At 44.2% G+C, this 23,274-nt stretch overlaps 1 protein-coding gene across 2 annotated transcripts; it reads right to left on the reverse strand.

Annotated features, from left to right (window-relative positions):
- Window positions 1-774: 774 nt before the first annotated feature.
- SPTSSB (serine palmitoyltransferase small subunit B) lies at window positions 775-23,073 on the reverse strand. Of its 2 annotated transcripts, XM_053304975.1 has the most exons (3): window positions 22,844-23,073; window positions 21,331-21,410; window positions 775-2,941 (listed from the first exon to the last, which is right to left on the reverse strand). In XM_053304975.1, exon 3 carries the CDS (start codon window positions 2,910-2,912, stop codon window positions 2,667-2,669), a length of 246 nt encoding a protein of 81 aa, XP_053160950.1. In that variant the 5' UTR covers window positions 2,913-2,941; window positions 21,331-21,410; window positions 22,844-23,073; the 3' UTR covers window positions 775-2,666. The 2 variants fall into 2 exon arrangements, with proteins under 2 accessions (XP_053160950.1, XP_053160951.1); XM_053304976.1 differs by lacking the exons at window positions 21,331-21,410; window positions 22,844-23,073 and adding an exon at window positions 18,942-19,020.
- Between the last annotated feature and the right edge of the window lie 201 nt (window positions 23,074-23,274).

Below are 23,274 nucleotides of genomic sequence, written 5' to 3' on the forward strand. Positions count from 1 at the left end.
TTCAAACATACAGTAACTCCTCTTAAATTGCTTTGAGGCAGATGCGAGAGGTGTCAAAAAGTGTTCACACCCAGGAAGTGAAGAGCTTACATAAGCCTATCTCATATCCTGGAACAGCTGTTGCAACCTGTTTAAAGATCCCACATACAAACATAAGTATATATTGGTGCACACTGTGTATTGTAAGCAGTGTAACAATGAAAGAGGTGGTGAATTTACTTAAATCCCTTGGTTATATAGTATAACTGCATGTGTGAGCAGATCTGTATACATGTACACTGTACACTAATGTAACATGTGAATAACTGTACATGTATACAGATCTGTATGTGTGGAAACTCTACATAGATTGTATGTGCCTTAAACGTAACATTTGAATAGTATTTAGGTTACTTCCCTATAGCACAGCACAGCATTCCACCAGTGGCTGTTGCTGGTTTCTACCTTGTGTTTCTTTCAGATTGTAAGCCCTTTTGGGACAGGGAACCATCTTATTTATTTAGCTCTTCTGTTTCTCTCTCTGGAAGAAAAGCCTACAGCATGCATCAACTGCCAGGAACCCGAAAAGGCTGCTGTACAGACACAACACCATCTCTATTATAACAGTTGCTTTTGTGTACATTTCAATTGTGAAAGAGTTTGGGAACCAATTATATTGGAAAGTAGGGCATAGATAACTGCGAGTGACAATGGACCTGTATTGGAGCTGCTCCACCCCTTTCTCTCTACAGATGTGATGATGAAGGATTGTTGCCCTAGAAAATTATACACAGACATGTTTTAAAATAACTTTATTTTTGTTTCTGCAGAACAGCATACATGTTCAGATAGTTTAAACCTTCAAGACATGTCTCTGCAACAGAAACAGCATCACATTTTTTTTAACATGCAGGGTTTTAGGCAATCTATAATAATGTCTTCGTACTGCATGTAATTGTGCAAACAGTTTGACAGCTATTTATATTTGACACTCAAATCATCTTCACCTGTAGTTTTGAGAAGTACATCAACTGCATACACAAGCTTGCTCTTTAGCATTCACATTTCATTTAGATAAAGTGTAACACCATTAAAAAACAACAACACAAAAACATCTCAACCAACAAGGCTGACGTTTGTTTGATAAAAAGAAAACTTTAGCACTGAATCTTCCATATAAATGCTTTTTGAGCCTCTGCAGTTATTAGGACATTACTTCTACCTTCTCATAGCACAAACATATACTATTTTTCTTTCTGCCTCCTGTGAAAAATAATGGAATAGCAAGCAGTTTGATATTGGGTATTAAGCAAGGCTAACACCACTCTGCAGAATTTGCAGGAAACAGTTCTCCAGCTAAAGTTCTGAGTCTTTATTTCTTGACAAATGTCAACAATTTAAAAAACAAAACAAGTTTACTATTGCAATTACTCTTCCCCCACAAATACATCCCTACCCTCCATAAATGCACACAGAGATGTAGGCAATCCATGAATGGATGTCCTGATGCCTTTTTCTTTTGCCAAAAGCAACAAGGAGAGAGGTTTTTTGGATTGGGGCCACAGTCCTGAGGGGAAGGACTAACTCTTGACTAGGACTGCAAATCTTCTCCAGATTCATGATGACCAGAATCCAAATAACTCCTGAAGCTACTATTACCTGTGAAAAGGAAAGCATGAGCACACTAGAGGTGCTTGCATACTGCCCTCTTTGGAGCTAATAGCAGCTTAGAGAGGCAACTTAAAAGCAGGAACTGGCATGGTGGGGGAAAAGAATTCTTCCCTCCTGTTGCAGCCCTCCACACCACATCTCACATCATTCCAGGGGTTTCCGGACTCTCAGAAGTGTCATTATGGATGTGTGTGTGCGTGCATGCGTGCGTGCATGCGCATATATGCACACAGAGAGCTGCAGTGGGAGATAGAAAGCCCCATGGCAGGAGCAGGATTTAGCTTATGCTTCTCTAGATGCAAACTCATGCATTTTTGAACTCCTTAAAACAAACAAACATCCAGAAATGTAGGCTGGAATCCATCGCTTTAAATCTAGACTTCTCATGAAGTATTTCCAGGAAAGTAACCTTATATATTGTAAAGGAAGAACTGAAAAAACAAGTACTGTAAGAGGAGAGTTGTTAAACCTTTATAAAAGTATAATTATCAAGAGGAAAATACTTTAAAACATGCTAGTAACTTTAATAGTTTTCCACTGACCTCTTCACAAAGAAGTTCACTGTTAAAAATTAAAATTTTCATTGAGACAGATATTGTGCAGACAGGTGATGGAAAGGCATGCAAGCCTGAATGAGTTATAGTTTCCCAGTGTGATAAGGAAACAAGTTCCCTAGACCTTAAAAAGCAAACACTTGCCTTTGATGGAGACTTCATATGGCTTTCACAAAGCAACACATTCCAAAGGGGACGCATCACTTTGCTTAACCTAGCTCAGGACTGCTGAGTTGGACAGAAGTTATGTCAGCATTCAGTGAGAACTAGATCACCCCCAGTAGTCAGTACAATGAGAGCCTGGATTTGTGTAGATAAAGTGGTGTCTGCATGCACACAAATATCTACGTGCACTCTTTAAAATGGCTTCCAAAACAACAAATGAAACAATTCCAAACAAAAACCAGTTGAGGAAGACGATATTTTCATGGGATGCAAACGCTGTTATTGGCTCTCGCAGGTTCAATTCATAAGTGAAACAGTACTTTCGGGTTGGCTTCCAAATATCTGTGAGAAGAATGCAAAAGCCAAGCGGACGTGGATGGGGATGAAGACGTAAGCAGTGTATACCACCATAGCGACAATGGTAATTGTGATGATGTGGAACATGGATTGTTCCCAGGGTTCCAGGACACAGCTGCAGGTGACCAGGAGATACTGGTAATATAGCCAATAGATGTAATCCTTCACTCGCTTCAGATCAATCATGGTCTCAGATTGGCTCCAGGAAAATGGACCTGTTAACAGAAGACAGTTGATATGGATAGTGCAGAGGAAAACTCGCAAAAGAGGAAGTTATTTGCTTATGCAATTTTTAAAGAAAAACCAACAGGAACGTTTCATTCTTAATATAACACTCTCCAGTAATCCCTGGGACATCAGAGACTTATGATAAAAATAAATAAATACAGAAGACACAACATATGGCTGGTCAGTAAGGAGACATTGATTGAATGTAGGTTTGGATATAGGAGACCCTGATCTCTCCAGATATTCACACATGACTCTGTACACACATACAGATGTCTGTTTCTGTGGGAATAACTGACCATACATGCGAATAACTGACTGTATACATGCATACCTGGGAACTTCCCCTTCCAACACAAATTAACGGTGCATCATAAAGTTCAAGAGGATTGGTTCCTGCCCTGAGGAGCATACAATCCTCATATGCCAGGATTCATATGCCATCTCAGCATGGAATATACCAGAGAAAGGGCAGGGATGTGGATGCAGGAATAAACAGCTGAAGAATAGTCATTTATTTCAGTTACCCGCGCTTAGACTTAGCGATGGTAGGATATGGAATAGCGATGTGCACGGAAACATAGGAAGCTGCCATATACCAAGCTAGACAATTGGTTCATCTAGCTCAGTATTGTCTACACAGACTGGCAGTGGCTTCTCCAATCTCTCAGCCCTATCTTGGAGATGCCAGGGAGGGAACTTGGAACCTTCTGCATGAAAGCCTGCAGATGCTCTTCCCAGAGTGGCTCCATCCTGTTCAATGATTCTATGATTTCATTCTAAGTATTTCTTTCCTGTTGCCCAAAAGACTTAAGGCAAACCATGATAAGAACATAAGAACAAACCTGCTGAATCAGGCCCAAGGCCTATCTAGTCTAGCATCCTGTTTCACACAGTGGCCCACCAGATGCCTCCGGGAAGCCACAGGCAATGGCTGAGGACATGCCCTCTCTCCTGCTACTGCTTCCCTGAAACTGCTTCCCTGAAAAGGTGGCCTATAGCTTTCAGACTAGTAGCCATTAATAGACTTGTCCTCCATGAATTTATCTAAAGCCTTCTTAAAGCTACCCAGGCTATTGACTGTCACCACACTTTGTGGCAGAGAATTCCATAGGTTGATTTACACATTGTGTGAAGAAGTACTTCCTTTTCTTGGTCCTAAATTTCTTGGCAATCCGCTTCATGGGATGACCCCTGGGTTCTAGTGTTATGAATGAATGAGAAAACTATATGTCAGCTTTCTCCACACCATGCATTATTTTATAGAGTCCTATCACGTCTCCTCCAGGTTGACTTTTTTCTAAACTAAAAAGCCCTCTTTGATGCAAGAACGTGACCGCAAGCCACTGCAAATGTACAGAATTGTGCTGCCAAGGAGGAATGTTCAAAACTGCTTGATTAATTTTGAGCTCACAGTCAGCAGGACTGGAATCTGAAGCACTGTAGGCATTCAGCCAGAAGCCAGTGAAGCTGGCAGCATTGTCTCTGAAACAAGGAACATTCTTAAGAAGATACACTGAGTACCAGCATAAGAATGTGAAGACTTTCCAAGTTATCGGTTTACATCAGGAGTGCCTTATTGATTGTAAACGGCTTTGAGTCTCTATGAAAAAGAAGGGTAAAATAAATAAATAAAATTCTTCCAAATAAATACATGTATTGTACCAAGAAACCTGATATTAAGGTGATGTCTGTTATGTGTGTTACATCAGGCTCCGTACTGTCTGGAGCAGTTAACTCTAAGTTCAAGGGCATGAAAAGTTCTACTGTTGTTGTCAAGCACATGGGGAGGGGAACCCTTGAGTGTCTGTCACTCAGCACATCTCAGCAGCACACATTGAATTCCAATGGTTATTGATCTTGTAATTCCAGTGGGAACTTAAGCATGCATAACTGAGTGAGCACTGCAACCAAAGTAACTAAACATTTTATTACCTAAAATCATTAAAGCTGAAACTCTTATATCAGGATGTTCTGTTACATCAGTGTTCTGTTTACAGTCAGCTTCAGCAACGGGATTGCTTCTAGGGCTGGTTAAACTACGGTGCAGACCTTCAAACCCATGGGGAGTGGGAGAGAGACTGCATAACTTTGCTAACTGAACAATGAGGCACTTTCCAAAGTGGTGATTGTCTTTATATTAAGCAAGGGGAGAGCTTAATAATAAAATAATATTCATTATTTATTTATTTACTATGTAAACCGCTTTGAGAATTTTGGTTGAAAAGTGGCATATAAATATTCGTTGTCTACTAGTATAAAGTTGCCCGAAAGTATCTTTTGGTGAATGAAACTGCATGGGGGGGGGGGTCTCCTTAATAGCACCAAAATGCCAAGACTGGGCACTATTTAAACAGGAGTTTTATTTTATTCATTCATTTACTGTTAGATTTTTATACCGTCTTTCATTAAAACAATCCCAAGGTGGTTTACAGAACATTTAAAACAATATAAAACTATTAAACAATGACAAATATTAAATTGGGATATAAAAATACAAATCAAATTAAAAGTTTAAAAAACATACACAATAAGACCATAGAATACAGAGCAGCAGCAACAAAAACAACACTCATATACAAGCCTGGGTAAGAAGCCATGATTTCACATGCTTTCTAAAAACTGTGATAGAGATTGAGGAGTGGATGCCCACCGGGAGAGCATTCCAAACTTTGGAATCCAAAGCTAGGGAGGAATCGGTCCCGCATGCATGACAGCCGAGTGTCCCTCATTATTGGCACATGGAGCAGAGCCCCCTCCAATGACCTTGTCAAGAAGGCAGAAACCCTTGGGAGCAGGCAGTCACTCCGATATCCAGGGCCCGAACCATTAAGGGCTTTAAAGGTCAAAACCAGCACCTTGAATTGGACCTGGAAGCAAATTGGCAGCCAATGTAGTTCTTTCAAAATTGGTACAATATGATCCCAGTGGGCAGCTCTGGATAAAATCCTAGCTGCCACATTTTGCACTAGTTGCAGTTTCTGAATATTCTTCAAGGGCAGTGCTGTGCAGAGCATGTGACAGTAATCCAGTCGTGACGTGACTAAGGCATGGGTAACTGTGGCTAGAGCTAACTTCAGAAAGGGATGCAGATGTTGCACTAGATGAAGGTGTGCAAAGGCACCCCTAGCCACCACCTCTGGTGGAGCATCCAAAAGCAGAGCTGGGTCCAGCAATATCCCCAAGCTGCACACTTGTTCTTTCAAGGGGAGTGCAACCCCATCCAGAACTGGTTGAATCCCTTCATCCGATTGGCTCTCCTACTGACCAACAGCACCTCCATCTTGCCCGGATTCAACCTTAGTTTATTAGCCCATCCAACCCATCACTGCCTCCAGCCCCCAATTCAGGACATCCACTGCTTCCCTAGGATCAGGTGAATAGGAGAGAGAGAAAGAGCTGAGTGTCATCTGCATATTGATGGCAATTCAGTCCAAGTGCCTGAATTACCTCTCCCAGTGGTTCTCTGTAGATGTTGGGGGACAAAACCGAACCCTGCAGGACTCCCCAGGCCAATGGCCAAGGAACTGAGCAGTAGTACCCCAGCACCACTTGCTGGACCTTCCCCCAAAGAAAGGTCTGAAGCCACTCCAAAGCAGTGACTCCAATTCCTATATTAGATGGTGAGCCCTTTGGGGACAGGGAACCATCTTATTTATTTATTTCTCTATGTAAACCACTTTGGAAACTTTTGTTGAAAAGCAGTATATAAATATTTGTTGTTGTTGTTACTTGAGACGTGGTCGATGGCATTGAATGCCACTGAGAGGTCCAACAGAACCAGTGGGGACACACTCCCCCGGTCAAGCTCCCGGCATAGGTAATCAACTAAAGTGACCAAGGCAGTTTCAATCCCAGACCCAGGACGGAAGCCAGATTGAAAAAGGCCTAGATAATCCATAGCATCCCTCTGCAGCTGGGATACCACCTCACGCTCTATTACCTTGCCCAAAAAAGGAAGGACTAAAGTGGTATCAAGCATGACTTGTCCCCTTAGCTAAGCAGGGTCTGCCCTGGTTGCATATGAATGGGAGACTAGAAGTATGAGCACTGTAAGATATTTCCCTCCGGGGATAGAACTGCTCTGGGAAGCGCAGAAGGTTCCAAGTTCCCTCCTTGGCTTCACCAAGATATTGCTGAGAGAGATTCCTGCCTGCAACCTTGGAGAGAGCTGCTGCCAGTCTGTGAAGGCAATATTGAGCTAGATAGACCAATGGTCTGACTCAGTATATGGCAGTTTCCTATGTTCCTATGACTTGGGAGACTGAGTAACAGCACCCTAAAATGCAATCAAGGCAAGCTCCAAGACCAAGATTAAATAATAATTGGAGCTTGGCATGTCAGAACACTTTTGATCTTGAGCTCCATCTGAATTGCAGCCTTTTCACCTTCTTGTCTCCTGCTTTGGCAGCACCTTTGTGCATAGGATCCTTTGTTCCTCCCTTAACCCCTACATAATGGATCTTTATTTATCTTCAAGACATAAAGATCTGTAATTACCTCTCCTTTTCTTGAACTCTTCCTGTCTTTGCAATCCTTGCTAAGAGATCTCCAAAGGAAAGAAACCTATAGCCTCTGAAGTTAGGGGTGTGTGTGTGTGTGTGTGTGTGTGTGTGTGTGTGTGTGTGTGTGACCTCCTACATGGGAGCATGGTGGCATGGTCTGCCCTTTGCAGCCCTGAAGTCTTGTTTGGGTGGGCAACCTCTTCTCCCTTTTAGCTGAACCATTGCACTGCTGAGTCCAAATACTGAGTAATATCCTTGGGCAATTCCTCATGTGAGCAGTTGGCAGGGAGACCTGCATAAAACTGCCTTGGACATCTCTTGGCCTTACCCTGAATCACTGAAACCTAGAACAGACTCACAGAGACTGGACCATTCCCTGATAGGCCTTGCTAGAGGCTAACCTCTGGGCTTATCTGCCTGGGATCCCAGGCATTTGTATGGCAATTTATTTCAAACGTCAACACAGATCCCAAAGGGAGATATTATGGGGTGTCTATGCAGCGGGGAAATGACATGACTAGCAAGCCAGAGGATGCCAGTTCGAATCCCCGCAGGTATGTTTCCCAGACTATGTTTCCCAGACTATGGGAAACACCTACAGTATATCGGGCAGTAGTGATATAGGAAGGTGCTGAAAGGCATCATCTCATACTCTGCAGGAGATGGCAGTGGTAAACCCCTCCTGTAGTCTACCCAAGACAACCACAGGGCTCTGTGGTCACCAGAAGTCGACACTGACTCTACCTTTACATGATGCTTAATCTTGTCGTGTACTTCCTTAGCGCCTTCTGCTGGCCATCTACCAGCAATCTGTGAAAAAAACCCTACATCTTTCTTATTCAAATCCGAATAAAAGTAATACTGAAATGATGGGAGTTGTAGGCCAACCACATCTGTGGACCCAAGTCTGAGAATGCCTGTCCTGGCCAGTTTCTTTACAACATTTATAATTTTATGAAACTCGGTCTTGTCTCTCATTGTCTTTTTTAAAAACTAAAAATCTGTTAAACACTTTTTTTCGTGCACGAGCAAAGAGAAAGTTTGCCTATATTTCTAGAGGTAGGTACAATCCACCCAGCATGGCTACTTCATATCATCCACTCATTTCAGTGGGGCATCAATTTAAGAGCAAGGCTTGGTGCTTTGAGCACAGATATTTCCAGTTTCCAACCCAAATAACTCTGCAGTTGTTGGATCAATGGTCTGCAACAACCCTTGACAAGGTTCCACTGCATTTAACATTCTGAAGGATGGCTCATTCTGACTAGGGAGTTTTGGAAACGCTTTATGTCATCATCTTTATGGATATAACTGGAGTAGCTGTGGCAGTGATGGCACCAGAAAAAACGGAGAGTGGGGTGGGGGGAATGAATTTCTGGGTGGGCAAGCTGTGTCTCTACATATTCGATTTCTGAAACAGAAATCGGAGGGGCAGGTGAGGGGCAGTTACTTTTTCGAGGGTCATTTGTCCTCCTTGCTTCCCTGGAGCTGCCTTTGACCAACAGGTGAGAGAGAAGCTTATGGGGCAATAGCTGGTAGTTCAGCATGGTGCTAGAGACAAAGAAGTTTCATCAATCAGCCAGCTATTGGAAGACCATAAGTGTGTCAAATTACTAAAGGAGAAAATGCATGGAATTTCCTCCCCCCTTCTCATGTTTCTAACATTCCTCATTGGTTGTATTCATCTTGGAGCAAGGAAAAAGGGAAACCTGAAAAGCAGCTTTGCCTTGTTCTGACCAAAACAAGCTTTTCCTGCTCAGGTCTTGCATATCAATGCTTGGATTAGTCCGGTCTACAGAGATGGCTTCTTCCCACAAAAGAAGTATCCTGCCTTGCTTATTCTCTGGCTCTTTAAGAAAATTTTCCATTCTTACCTATACTTGCACCCAGGGCCCTATACGCAAACGTAACAATTTTGTTTTGAAACTTTGATAGGAGCATAGGACAAAGGAACATAAAAAGCTGCCTTACACTGAGTCAGACCATTGGTCCATCTAGCCTGGTGTTGTCAACACTGACTGGCAGTGGATCTCTAAGGCTTCAGGCAGAACTCTCTCCCAGACCTACCTGGAGATGCCGGGGATTAAACCTGAGACCTCCATGGAAAGCAGATATTCTAGCACTGAGCTACAGTTCTAGGCACACCTATTTGAATGTATGTCCAATTGCACATATTTATCTTCCTTCTGAGAGAAATGCCCACAAAGGTCCTTACAACAAGTATAATGTGCACCACTATCATCAATCAGTAAAACTTGTATTCAAGACTGGCAGAGCACTCCTGCATAACTTGCCAAATCCTCACTGTAGACATATTTGTTCACCCTGGCTTTTAATTAGCTTCCCATGTTCCTATGTTGCATAAGATTGTGTGGGCATCTCATCTATTTCACGGGAAGACTTTCAGTCACATGCTTAATCTGCCCAGTCAATCAGTGTGACTCAAACTGTGGCTGAATAATTGTAACCTGTATGTTAGATGGAAATGGGCTGGTTCAGTCAATACCATCCCCACCCACATGATAAGAAATGGGACGTGCCACGGGGATGTCTCGTTGGGACATCCTCGGTGATGGTCCTAATGCACTCCTGGCATGTCCCCTTATAGCATGGGTCAGGGCTGTTATCCAAATAGCCCCTCTACATGCGCTCCAAATACTTGTTCAAGCAAAACAAAACCCAGACGTAAAAGCTTCTAACTATCATTATTAAAAAATCTGGGCAGACTTGTAACTAGTGCTTATGTTTGTCTTGTGGAGAAGCTGATCAGAGATGAACCAGCAGCTTCTCCTTCTTTCAAGGAAAGAAATACGGACCATGTATTATCCTAGGCTGGCTATGAATGAACCACTTAGAGCCATACTGCACATTATGCTTAGTGCATCACTAGAGTCAACATACACCAAGTCTCTCCTCCACCCACAGGAGCTAAGCCACCTAATGGCACAGCAGGGAAGCAACTTGCCTAGTGAGCAAGAAGCTGTCAGTTCAAACACCTATATTGGGCAGCAGCGATACAGGAAGGTGCTGAAAGGCATCATCTCATACTGCGCAGGAGGAGGCAATGGTAAACCCCTCTTGTATTCTACCAAGAAAACCACATGGCTCTGTGGTTGCCAGGAGTTGACACTGACTCAATGGCAAAATCTTTCCTTTTTCCAAATAGGAGAAGGGGGTTATTTGGATTGGGACCTGTGTGAGGAGGAAGGAGGGCCTTTAACCCTTTGTCTCTGCCATAACCTTTCTTGTGGTAGCAAGCATGAATTGTCCCCTTTGCTAAGCAGGGTCCACCCTGGTTGCATTTGAATAGGAGACTACATGTGTGAGCACTGTAGGATATTCCCCTTATGGGATGGGGCCGCTCTGGTAGAGCACCTGCGAGCTTGCAGGCAGAAGGTTCCAAGTTCCCTCCCTGGCATTCCAAGATAGGGTGGAGAGAGACTCCTGCCTACAACCTTGGAGAAACTGCTGTCAGTCTGTGTAGACAACACTTAGCTAGATGGACCAAGGTTCTGACTCTATATAAGGCAGCTTCCTATGTTCCTAATCTGGGTCAGGCTCGCATGGCATTTTAGAAAAACAAACACATCAGCTCTCATTAAGCGCTTAATGTAAGATGCAGTTTGGTCCTCAGAAGTGCATTCATTTGCACTGTGGTTAGTGAACTGTGCAGGAGCGTAGCCAGCTTGGAAGCAGACCTGGGGTATGAATTAGGGATGGATGACCCCCTGCCCACCTCTGCTACCTGCACAACTGCCTGCCTGTCCATCTTTTCTTTTTTGCTGCTGCTGCTGCTGCTGCTCACCCAGCTGACCAGCAGCCTGCATTGTCACCCACCCGCCCACCTTTGCCAAAGTTGTGCCTATGTAATGGCGCAGCCTGATGATGTCACTGAGCTCGTGCATAGGTGGGCCTGCAGAAGCCAGTGATCCTGTTCTCACTGGGATTAGAGCAGCTCTGGGAGAGCACCCAATGTGGGGTGGTAGTGGTGTGGGGGGAGGCGGCTGGTGGTTCCTGAGCAGTGATGGGGCAGCAGTGACCCTGCTGCAGCTGTACCCCCTTTTGCAATTATCCCTATGCCTCTGGAACCACCAGTATTTATTCCACATGGCTCCTTCTGGCATGCTTGTGAGTTTATAGGTTTCCATCCCAATATGCTTTTCTTGTGGATTATGTTGTTCTGTTCCCGCCTCTTTGCATTACTGGCCCGTTTTTCCAAACTGAGTCCACGCTCAACTGCTCTGAGAACTTCCACTGTTTCCAATGGAGGGAGCACTGCCCAGCTGCCCAGATTTTTTTTTAAATTCTTCCACAGCTACCCTCTTGTGCAACACTGTCAGGGCTGCCTTTCATATTGTGCAGCAGCCGTGATACGTCCCGAACGCCGATGTTCCTCTGCGTAGAATGTTGGCCATTCATTTTTAGTTATGAATTGAATAACTAGACAGTGTGGGATCGTGGATTTCACGGAAGTGTTCTACTGAGTTTATAAGTGAGCAACTAGAGTCAGGATTTATTGCTTGGAATGGCTAGACAATTATTTTTGTTTCTGGTCCTTGCAATTTGGAGCAATCTCATAAGATACCTTTCGGCGTTTTGTGGAAGAAACTCCGCCTTCACACTGTGTTTATTATAATCCAAATAACTGCTTTATTGATAAAAATCAGTTTCAGCTGGAAATGGGTCAGAGAGAGCCCGTACATTCACAGACCTGATCAGACCCCAAAGACCATTTGCAAAGGACAGAACAATGTCTTATCTGGTCAAAAGAGGAAGTTATATAATTGAACTCAAATTGCTTAAACATTTCATTCAAGTTAGCTGGACATTTACATGTGTACATTGAAAAAAGGAAGTTATAGTAACAGACTATATTTTCTCTGTATGATTAGTATACTCCAGACATGGTTTTGCAAAGTGCTGTCACTATCTGCTAAAACATTATTCAAATCTCCAGGGACCTTTCCCCCCAAATATATTTCAAGCCAAACTCCAAGCTTGCCATTTCCTGCCTGCCTGCCTGCTAAGCCGGATGTCTTGTTTTCTCCTTGCAAAGCATTTCTGCTCAAACAGCTATAGTTTCAAGCTAACAAAATGGCTTTGATATTGTCAAGCAAACGAAACAATTCCCACAGTCTCATATACATATGTTGGAAGGTTATTGCATAAGAGTGCCATTTTAAAATCAAATGTAAACCATAGCCTATGTAGGTTTTAGGCTTGCATTATACAAACACAGGAAAAGAAAAAAATAATAAGGTTTAAATATCTTATGTAAAAACATTCTCGGGAACAGCTCACTATGATCTAACACACAGATGCATGTACTTTATGGGGCTTCTACCACATGACTTACACGACACATCTTTCTCTTCTTCTTCCCCACCTTCATTTACAAAATAAATATTGAGCTGAGGAAGAGTTCTGAACCACAGAACAATCCTAACAGGAGGAATAGGCCCTATTGTCTTATAAAGGCATGCAAATCTATCTATCTATATTTCTCTTAGGCGTACCCATCGCTAATCCCATGGGTGGCAGCTCTCGCGAGAGTTCGCGAGTTGCTGCCCAGATAGTGATGGGGACAGGGGAGAAAATGGCAGTGGCAGCCGGCGGGCAAAGATAATGGTGGTGAATGGTGGTAGCTAGCTGGCCAAAGAAAATGGTGGTGGGTGGGCGGGAAGAAGACTATGGCAGGGGCAGATGGGGAAGAAGACAGTTGGCGGGTGGGGGAAGAACACGGTCGGCGGGAAATAAGATGGCTGGCAGGTGGTGAAGAAGACGGCGGGCGAGGGAAGAAGGCGGCGAGTGGGTGGGGAAGAAGGTGGCTGGCTGCAGGGGGCAGGCAAAAAAGCTTTGGTGGGGGTGGGGGGGAAGCATCAGCGAACTGGAGGCGCAGATGCTCTGTGCCTGGCCCAGCTAGTTGCTTTTAATTTTCTTAATGAGAGGTTGGATTCCCAGTATGCTGAACTGTGCACCCAATATCACATTCCATTCTGCAGAAGTACTATTACAGAATACATGCATCCTTAAAGTAATGTAACATGATATTCATAGGATAATAGTCCCTACGCCAGGCCCGCTCAACTTTGCTCCCACAGCTGTTTTTGGACTATAGCTCCCATAATCCACAACCACAATGACCAATAGCAAGGGATTATGGGAGTTGTAGGCCAACATCTGCAGCAGGGCCGAAGTTGCACAGCCCTGCCCTATGCCAACAAACTATTTATAGGAGAGTCATAAACCAGAATAATTAAAGCCATTCAAGACAATAAAACAACCTGATGTTTACCATTTATCTTTATGCAAAAGGGAAAAAAACACCTCTCCAAGTCTCGTGGAATGTGTTTGCTACAATGTGTTTTCATTCAAAAATTCTGTTTCGTGATGGTTCTTTTCCTTTGCAGTATTGCACAACGCAGTTGTTTTCAAACCTTTTACCTCCAAGAAGTACACATTGACTTGTTTGCTAAGAAACCTCCGCACATCTGACGTGAAACCGCAGAGAATTCTGGGACATGTTGTAGGGTGCTCACACAGTTCACTGGCCAGACACATTCAGAGGTGCACCTAGGAAATTTTGGATTCTAGACCTAAAGGCCTTTGGTGCCCCCCATCCTACCCCCACACACCATGACACATGCAATATATTTAACACGTGGGTTCTTGAGGGCACAAACAGCAACTGAACTCACAGTAATGTAAGAACAGAAAACAGGTATATTTATGCAAATATGCATTAGCAGAAACATTTCAACACATAACATATTCCCATCCCACATACTTCTTTCCCCACTCCCCTTCTGTCTCTAAAGCAGAGGTCACACTCAGCCACCCAGCACAGTGGCATCTAGGACAGACTAAGGAGGATTTGGCGGCCGCCAAGAGGTATGGAGGCCCTGGACTTTGGCCTGGAAGTCCAGGGGTAAGAGTGCCTCTGGGCACATTTCACATCTCTGAGAATATGCCCTAGATCGGGGATGGCAGATGTAAGGCTTCTGAGAGCTACTTCCTCCCCACTGCCAGACCCTTGGGAGCTGTCAGTATGAAACAGTGGCTTGGAGAGGTGGAGTCGGTCACAAAATGGCGGCTTTGGATGATGGAGCCAGTCACAAAGAGGCAGCTTGTACAAACATGTACATTGAGAGGATAAAGAATTTATATACCATAACCACTGAATTCCAGAAGACATTTGTTGGAGGACAGAAGGGGAGTAAGAGAGGCTGCTTTGTGTGGGAAGAAACTGGAGGGAAATTAGTGAGAGAGAAAGTAAGAGCAACGCTGAGCATGCAAAGAAAGCGGATTAAAAATGGTGTGGCCATGCTACTACTCAGCCAGCCAATCAGATCTGCAGTATTGGCTGGAGGGGAAGGGAGGGAGAAGCAAGTGCAAATGCCCCAAGAGCTACTTCAGATAAGTCCAGGAGCTAACCGTAGCTCCCAAACTACCTAATGCACACCTCTGCCCTAGATCACATCTAATACTCTTGGGGTTGTATATCACAGGGAAAGATTGCTAGTGATGGGTAAATTGTCTTTCAGGGAAATCTGTCTGCCATTACTGATCTCCTTGAGAAGCCCCTGCTAAGCTCCCAAGACATCCCCCAAACACCTTTTGAAAACCACTGATGTAAACAAGACAGCCTGTTTTCCTTTCACTTCACTCAGACTATCCAACGTTATTTATTTCTTGGTGGCTGGGAGCCTCTTCCTAAACCCGTAACTTGGATTTAATCCAATGCAGCTCAACAAAATTGAACATAATTGGCTTATAGAATATTAATAGTATAGCCATGTATGAAAAATCTTAATAACTGATAATATTTCAACACAAAATAGAACTTAATTGAATTCTAAGTCTCAAATGCTTTTCCTGAGAGACAGTTTTCTTTTCTTTCATGTGCAGATAAGACAAAAAGGCTGTTCTCATGAGCAGCCAAACTCGCTGCATGGATCCTGGTGCTGCCCACTCACCTGACCCAGCTTTTTACCCCAGCCTTTTACTGAGGTTAAGGGTGTGAACACGCCCTTAACCCCAGTTCCGAGGTCATGTGAACGCCCAGTTCTGAGGTCATGTGACCACTTGCAGCCCGAATGGACACAGAATGCCCGTCAAAGAGGGGTATCCACCAGTGCACCATATTCACCGTGTGGTGCATTGTGTAATACATGGAGGCCGGGATGCATCATCCCAGCCTCCTGAGAGCCACACTGTGTGCAGCAGAGCAGATTGTGTGGGAGCAATGTCCATGCTTCCCACCACCGCTGACAGATTGTATGGGAGAAAAGGTAAATTTGGCACAGCCTTTCCCTTGCCTGCCCACCCTCCCAGTCATGTGCATAGTCTTAACAACGTTATGAACCCAGACACATTCAGCTGTTGATTTATAAACATAGGATGGGTACAGATAGAATGCGAAACCTCAGTTGAAGTCCAGCTCTATGAAACGTCCCTCTGTCCTAGGAGTGCACACTCCCCTCTACCATCCCTTCATGAGGGACTACATCTTTTTTTCAGATTAAAATGAGCCAATAGTGGTTGCAATGCCTAAACTCACCAACCTTGGCTTATTCTTAGGTACATCCTTCAGAAAACCAGAGATCTCAACGTGAGGCTTGAAATTAGTTTCAGATCTTGGGTTTTCTGAAGAAAGTACCCCCAAATAAGCTGAGATTAGTGGGTTTGGATGCTGCAACCAATCCCAGCTTATCCTAACCTAGAAAGGAAAGAGATGCTTTCATGGGAATGGTAGCAGGGAGCTTGCTGGGGCTGAGAGAGGTTGCATGGAACTCAGCTTCAAGTTCCGAGTTAAGTCTATTCCCTTATAATTTCATTGCAGTGTAATATTTGCCTACTATGTGTGTGCTAAAATGTTGAAATCAAGGTAAAGGTAAAGTGTGCCATCAAGTTGATTTTGACTCCTGGCGCCCATAGAGCCATGTGGTTTTCTTTGGTAGAATACGGTTGAATAGAGTTTGGCAGAATATGGTAGATAAAATAGAGGTTGCATGGAACTCAGCTTCAACTAAAGTTCCAAGTTAAGTCTGTTCCCTTATAATTTGATTGCAGTACCATTGCCTCCTCCCACGCAGTATGAGATGATGCCTTTCAGCATCTTCCTATATCGCTACTGCCCAATATAGTACCAGTGGGAATTCGAACCGGAAACCTTCTGCTTGTTAGTCAAGCATTTCCCCACTGTGCCACTTAAGATGAAATAGGTGGAGGCAAATGACTCACACACTGACTGTCAGTCATAATTAAAGCCCATTGAAAACATCAACTAATCATCCACTAAACATCGATTCAGACTATATTACTCAATAGTGGCTACTTAGGAGTTACTCAAAGGACTACTTAATTACTTAATTTCAACGGTACTTCTGTTGAGTAATTTAGTCAGGATGTCAACTAATGTAATCTATGTTGTTCCTGATTAACTTGTCCCATTGACTTCAGCAGTGCTTAGCCATCTCTAACTAGTAAGTGAGCCCTTTCTCACGATCAGTGAGAAGGGCTTGGTGGAGGGAGGCGGGGAAGGCTGCTGAAATTTACCCACCCCCCTGACGATCGCTGGCAGCCGCTTCCTGGCCCTTGGAACTCCGTGCATTATGGGTATCCCAGTAGCTCCAGAGGCACATGGCACTCCTGCAGCCTGCTGCTGCTTCCCCAGCCACTCAGGGTTCTAACAGGTCAATCAATGGCTACTAGTCAGAGGGCTATAAGCCACCTCCAGCCTCAAAGGCAGGATGCCTCTGAATACCAGTTGCAGAAGAGTAACAGCAGGAGAGAGGGCAGGCCCTCAACTACTGCCTGTAGGCTTCCAGCAGCATCTGGTGGGTCACTGTGTGAAACAGGATGCTTGACTAGATGGGCTTTGGGCCTGGTCCAGCAGGGCTGTTCTTATGTTCTTATAGCTTAGCACTGACTGAACACGCTCCCTGCTACTTACCTTTCTTATCAGTTTTATACTAAGAAACTGTAGACCTACTACAAACTTAGTCCTCATATCAGTGTTAATAAAGCAAACAAGGGCCAACATAAAGCAAAAAGACATAAAAGCAAACGAGAGCCAATATTAAAATGGCATAAAGAGAAATACTGCTTCCAGGCCATCTGGTTAGTAACACACAAAAAAGTAGGGGTTTCCTGTCTTGCACTATTCATTATAGAGAAGTATTCACTTCTGAAGCCCCTGAGGGAGGCTCATCTGTTGGATCAGATATACACAGTACCTCTATCCAGACTTTACATTTCATGTACATACAGGAGATTGTACATATGTGCATGTTTGTATGAATGACAGTACATGCTTTTATTGTAAAAGAGAACCTGGGTACCAGCCTCCTGAAATGTGGCATACAGATAGGAAGAATACTGCTGTACATGCATTGAACACAGTAGCCCTATTTGCACATTAAGTTCAACATTTGTACAATATGTTTATAGTACAGGTATAGCTCTGTTCACAGGTATAGCTATTCACATTATGTTGAACACAGGGACAGCAATACACTTCTTATCTGAATCCTGCATTTGAGGAATATCTACCATGGTTCACTTTTAAAACAAACGCAGATACAATCACACACACAGAAACATATATGTGTGTACAGACATCTGATAGTTACAACATAATGAGACTGTTCTCACACGCAGCCTAACCCAGGCTAGGGAAGCCCAGCCCGGGTTAGGCTGCGCATGAGGACCGCCAGGATCAGGCCCGATCCTGGAGGGGCAGTGCCACCTAGTCTGGCTTTTTAGCCCAGCTAACAGCTGGGAAGCAAGGGAGGAGGGAAAGCTATCCAGGTTTTCCTCCCACCTGGCTTCCACACAATCACTTCTACCCAGGGTTTCCTCTAACCTTGCTTCTACACAACCAAAAATTGAGAGCATACACAGCTCCCAAACCTAGATAAAACATAGGTTTTGATTGTGTGAATGACCTCAGGATCTCCTCCACCTCCCCAACAGTCACTTACTGAAAAATGTTAGAAAGCAGATAATCAAGTAGAGAAACAGAACTACAATTGGGCTTAGCATAGCTTAGTAGGAATCTGTCAAGGTTACATAGGAAACGTATAAACGCTACTGCAGGAAGAAAAAGTGGTGATTCTCTTTAAAGTGGTGATTATCTTTATTTAGCAGGGTGAGAGCAACTGGCCCTATCCATCCCCAGCACAGCATCCCTCCAGTGGCTATTACTGGTGTCTATCTTATGTTTCTCTTCTAGATTGTGAGCCCTTTGCGGACAGGGAGCCTATCTATCTATCTATCTATCTATCTATCTATCTATCTATCTATCTATCTATCTATCTATTCATTTCTAAACCACTTTGGGAATTTTTGTTGAAAACCGGTATATAAATATTCCTTGTATAGAAAAATATTTGCCATAATATAGGCTGTAAACTTCTAAAAGTTGTTCTTTCATTTCTAGCCCCTGACTTATTTGATGATTTCCTTTTTCTGAACATACCAGCTAAACCTTGCACAGCAGTTAAGTTGCCTTCTTTCACCGCACAGTGCCATCATTTCCACCACGGGGCTACAACCCTGAATGTAAGCAAGGATAACTGCTTTTCTAGACATCACAGGACAGGTGGCAGAGTTCTGGACTGTACCACTGCAGGTGCGGAAAGCATTTTTGAATATTCTCCCATATAAAAAGCTCCTTGCATATTAAGAAACTAGCGCATCAGGAAATGGGCTATACGAGAGCCTTTTCCATGCCATAACCCTTCTCTACAGGCAGGAAGCCTTTTACACAGGGGGACACTGACAAATGTTGTTTCCCCAGCAGCAGCATGAAGTGGCACAGCCCAAGAATGTTGCCATCTTCCTCTATCACCTCATTCTAGGGTCTGGTCTATACAGGCAGCATAATAAAATGGCAGCCTGTTCAGACTGCATGCAAGGGCATGTGTGTCACTTTTTTTTTTTTTGACTGCATTAAACATTGTAATTTTAAACTCAACATCAAACTTTAAAAACAATTCTGAGCAGAGATGATTGGAGTTGCAGTCTTCAAATGGTACTGAAAATAGAACAATGCCTTGCAATTCAAGTTTGTTATACTTCTAGTTTACAGCCTTCTCACATGCCTTTGGAAAAAGCCCCCCCACACACACACACCTTATTACCTCATATTGCACAACCTCATCTTCCCACCAGGCAGACAATTTGCATGCAATCAACTAAAGTCAATTTGTCACTCCTTTGTTTTGAGATAAAAGTTCCGTGGATGAAAGCAACCCCGGGGAAGATATATTTTTATGTTTTATTGCATTTCTATTATATGAATAATTACAGAACTCAAGGAAACATTTATGGGCTTTCCAGGTGGTCATTCAGGCACTGACCAGATCTAGCCCTGCTTAGCTGTATTTTATACTCTCCATCTATAACTTGAGAGATGTTAGCCATGTTTGCACATAACGGGGGACTGGAATTGCAGGGACCCGCGGTTTCCTTACTGTTACATCCAGACCTGTTGGTAGCGTGACCCAAGGTTGCACTGAGGAGACTCCAGTTTGAACCCGTGGTTTGTAGTGAATTTCTCTGCTCCAAACAGAGGGTCCATGGAGCTTCCCTGGCATCTGAATGCAGCACTGGAGGCTGCATTCGGCCAGATTGGAGTTGAGGGAGGAAGCTCCTTTCTCTCTCCCTACCCGATGGGCTGATTGGGCTGTCCTTCAAGCAAGAAGGAAGCCTGCCTCTCTGCAGTCTCACTGACTGTAGATTGTATAGGGAAGTTCTCCAGTCTAGGTAAGTTCTCGAAGCATAGTTTAAAGAGAGGTTCGAGTACTTTTAGGGAAATTCAAAAAGGAACTAAGAAAAAGGGAAGCAGATCCTTACCTGCTCTCCGCTGCCCCTTCCAGCTTCCTGCTGGGGAGGTATGTGTCCCAAAAAGCTCCATGTAGCATCAGCATGCACATGGTGTCTGCGCATGTGCGGTAAAGACCTGCTCTCCTTTTTCTTAATGCTCTCTTTCAAATTTCCGTAAAAGTGCTTGAATCGCATTTCAAACTGTGGTTTGGGCACATTCCTACTCCAATACATCTGAATGCAGGCAGGAGAATGAGGGGAGGGGTGTGTGCAACCCGCAGTTCCATGTTCCATGTGAATGCCACCAAAATGTCTTTCTACTTAGGGATGGGGTGGCAGCTCAAAGGAAGAACACATGAGCTTCCATACAAAAGGTCCCAGACTGGGCTGGGAAAGGCTTCTGTCGGAAACCCAGGATTGCTGCAGCCAATCAGTGCAGACAATAATGAATTAGATAAACGAATTGTCTGGTTCAGTATAAGGCAACTTGAAATATTGCTTTAAAAAACCAAAAACCAATGCTATGCTCGAAGAAGAGCTCCCTAGGCAAACAGGCACATTTTGAAGTGGTGACCCTCTTCATATTTAGCACAGGGAGAGCAACTGGCCCTGTTCAACCCCAACACAGCATCCCTCCAGGATGAAGGCACCTACCTTTTAAGACTGTGAGCCCTTTGGGGGACAGGAACCATCTTGTTCTTGTTATTCTTTTGGCTGTGTAAAAACCACTTGAATTTTTTTTTGTTCAAAAGTGATATAGAAATAGTAGTAGTAGAAGACCCTATTGATCCTTGAAGAAGATATGTGACTCAAAACACTCACATCCAATATTCCGAAAACTGGTCCAAGGCTGTAGCATCACTTCTACTGTATTTATTTCTGCTTTAACGATATGACTCCATGCACACTTACTTAGGAGAAGAGGTCACTGAACACAGGTGAACTTATGTCTGAGTATAAATGCATGGGATCAGACTTCAATGCAGAGAAAACAGGGTTAAAAAATTTTTTTTTCTGAATTAAAGAGACAAAACTCTCACCTCAGTGTACTCCTGAACAAACTGCACAAAAGCAGGCGAAGGATGCTCTAAACTTCTTTGCTGGCTTGACTCCTGACTCACTGGGGAGAGAGAGAGGTGGGTGAACTGAATGAGCTTTCCCCACTTTGCCCCGCCTACTTTCCTTGCTGCTAGAACCTCCCTCTCACAGCCAACCTGATCCCAGTGACTAATAACTGACAGCAATAAAAGTACACATTTTTTGTTGTTGTCTTCACAGGTTGGAGCTGGCATGGAAATCCTGTTCCTGATTCCTAGAATTTGAAGTCTTTTTTGCTGCCTTGGATTAGAACTATTTCATCCAGGGATTTATTATCAAGGTGCACTGTCCATTTGTTTAAGACAGTTCTCAAACCTGGGCCCCCAAGATGATGTTGGACTATAACTCCCTTCATCCCGAGCCACAATGGCTGTGGATGATGGGAGTTGTAGTCCAATAACATCTAGGGGCCCAAGTTCGAGAATTAAGAAGGGTTAGGAGACTGGGTACATGGAAAAACTATTGTTGCTATTCTGGTGCTGCAGCTTAAAAAGCGGGGGGCGGGAATCAAATAGAGCAAAAAGACTTTTCCCTTCCAAACATGGTTTTAATGCTGTTTTAAAATGGTTTTAATGCTGTTTTAAAATATTATTTTAAAATTTTTAAACTGTTGTAATGTGTGTGTTTCCCCCACCCCATATTTGTCTTAACGAATATTTTACTTTGTTTTTATCCTGTTGTAAACCGCCCAGAGACGTAAGTTTTGGGCGGTATAAAAATGTTTTAATAAATAAATAAAATAAAATAAAATAAAATAAAATAAAATAAAATAAATCCTGGCTGCCAGGAAAAGAGAAAGGAGAAGAAAAAAGAGAGGGCATCAAGTTAGGATACCAAATCAGAGAGGAGAAAGACACTGAGAAGGTGGCATGCGCATTCACATTAGGCATACAAGGACAAGCTTCTCGTTTTTTTCTTCCCCAAACCCAACAGCAGCACATTTTCTTCCCCACCGTGGATTTGCAGGCTGCTGCCCCAGAAAGCAACACCCAAGACAGTCCGAGGTGGCGAGACAGTCCGAGGTCAGCCTTTGCAATGACCGAGGGGGGTGCGAGTCTCGCTGCTGGCATCTCCCCGCCCAGCCTGTCCAACGTGCAGGCTCCCGGTTTGGGAGGGCAACAAAAACAGCTGCAGCGCCTTGGCAGCCGGCAGGAGGAAGAGGAGGAGGGAAGAAGATGCCCAGCAAAGCTCAGCTCCTTATCGGCCGCCGCAGACAGGCAGCCGCAAGGGCAGGCCCTGTTTAGGCTTCAGATGCATTGTTAATAACAAGGGGCGTGAGGGAGCAATAGATATAGCTGCGGGAGAGGACTGGGAGACAAGACGCCGACTCGAAATGCAAAGAGAGCAGAGATCGGATGAGGAAGCGGCTGCTGCAGTGGAGCGGAGTGCGGCAGAGGCGGGTGGGAGGACCTGCCCCGCCGCCGGGGCCAAGAATCCTTCGTGCCATTTACCTACCTCGACGATCGTTGCTCCGGGACGCCTTTTTTTTTGCTTCGAAGGACGGGATCTCTGGCCCCCTGGCCCCCGGTTTCTGCCGGGATGGGGAGAGGAGCGTCGCCTCGTTAGTGTGGGAGCTCCGCGGGGCAGGGGTGTGTGTGTGCCTGCATGTGCGCGCGTCTCGTCTGCACCATCCAGCTCCTGCTTCCCGGCTTACTCGGGTGGCTGAGCCGAGACGGGCGTTTTCAAAGTCGTGGAGGGTGTATATCAATCAAGGGAGGGGGGGGGAATCCCCACACCACTTCAGTGTGAGAGCCATTTCCCACCGTGTTGACCTCCTTACAGTACTGTTTTATTTATTATTTATTACATGTTATATCCCGCTCTTCCTCCAAGGAGCCCAGAGCGGTGTTCTGCATACTTTGGTTTCTCCTCACAACAACCCTGTG

This window comes from Hemicordylus capensis, chromosome 3 (genome assembly GCF_027244095.1).
Source record: "Hemicordylus capensis ecotype Gifberg chromosome 3, rHemCap1.1.pri, whole genome shotgun sequence".
In the NCBI taxonomy this organism is placed as follows: domain Eukaryota; kingdom Metazoa; phylum Chordata; class Lepidosauria; order Squamata; family Cordylidae; genus Hemicordylus; species Hemicordylus capensis.

Coding starts and splice junctions, on each gene's coding strand:
- SPTSSB (XM_053304975.1), bottom strand. CDS start 2,912: ATGATTGATCTGAAGCGAGTGAAGGATTACATCTATTGGCTATATTAC.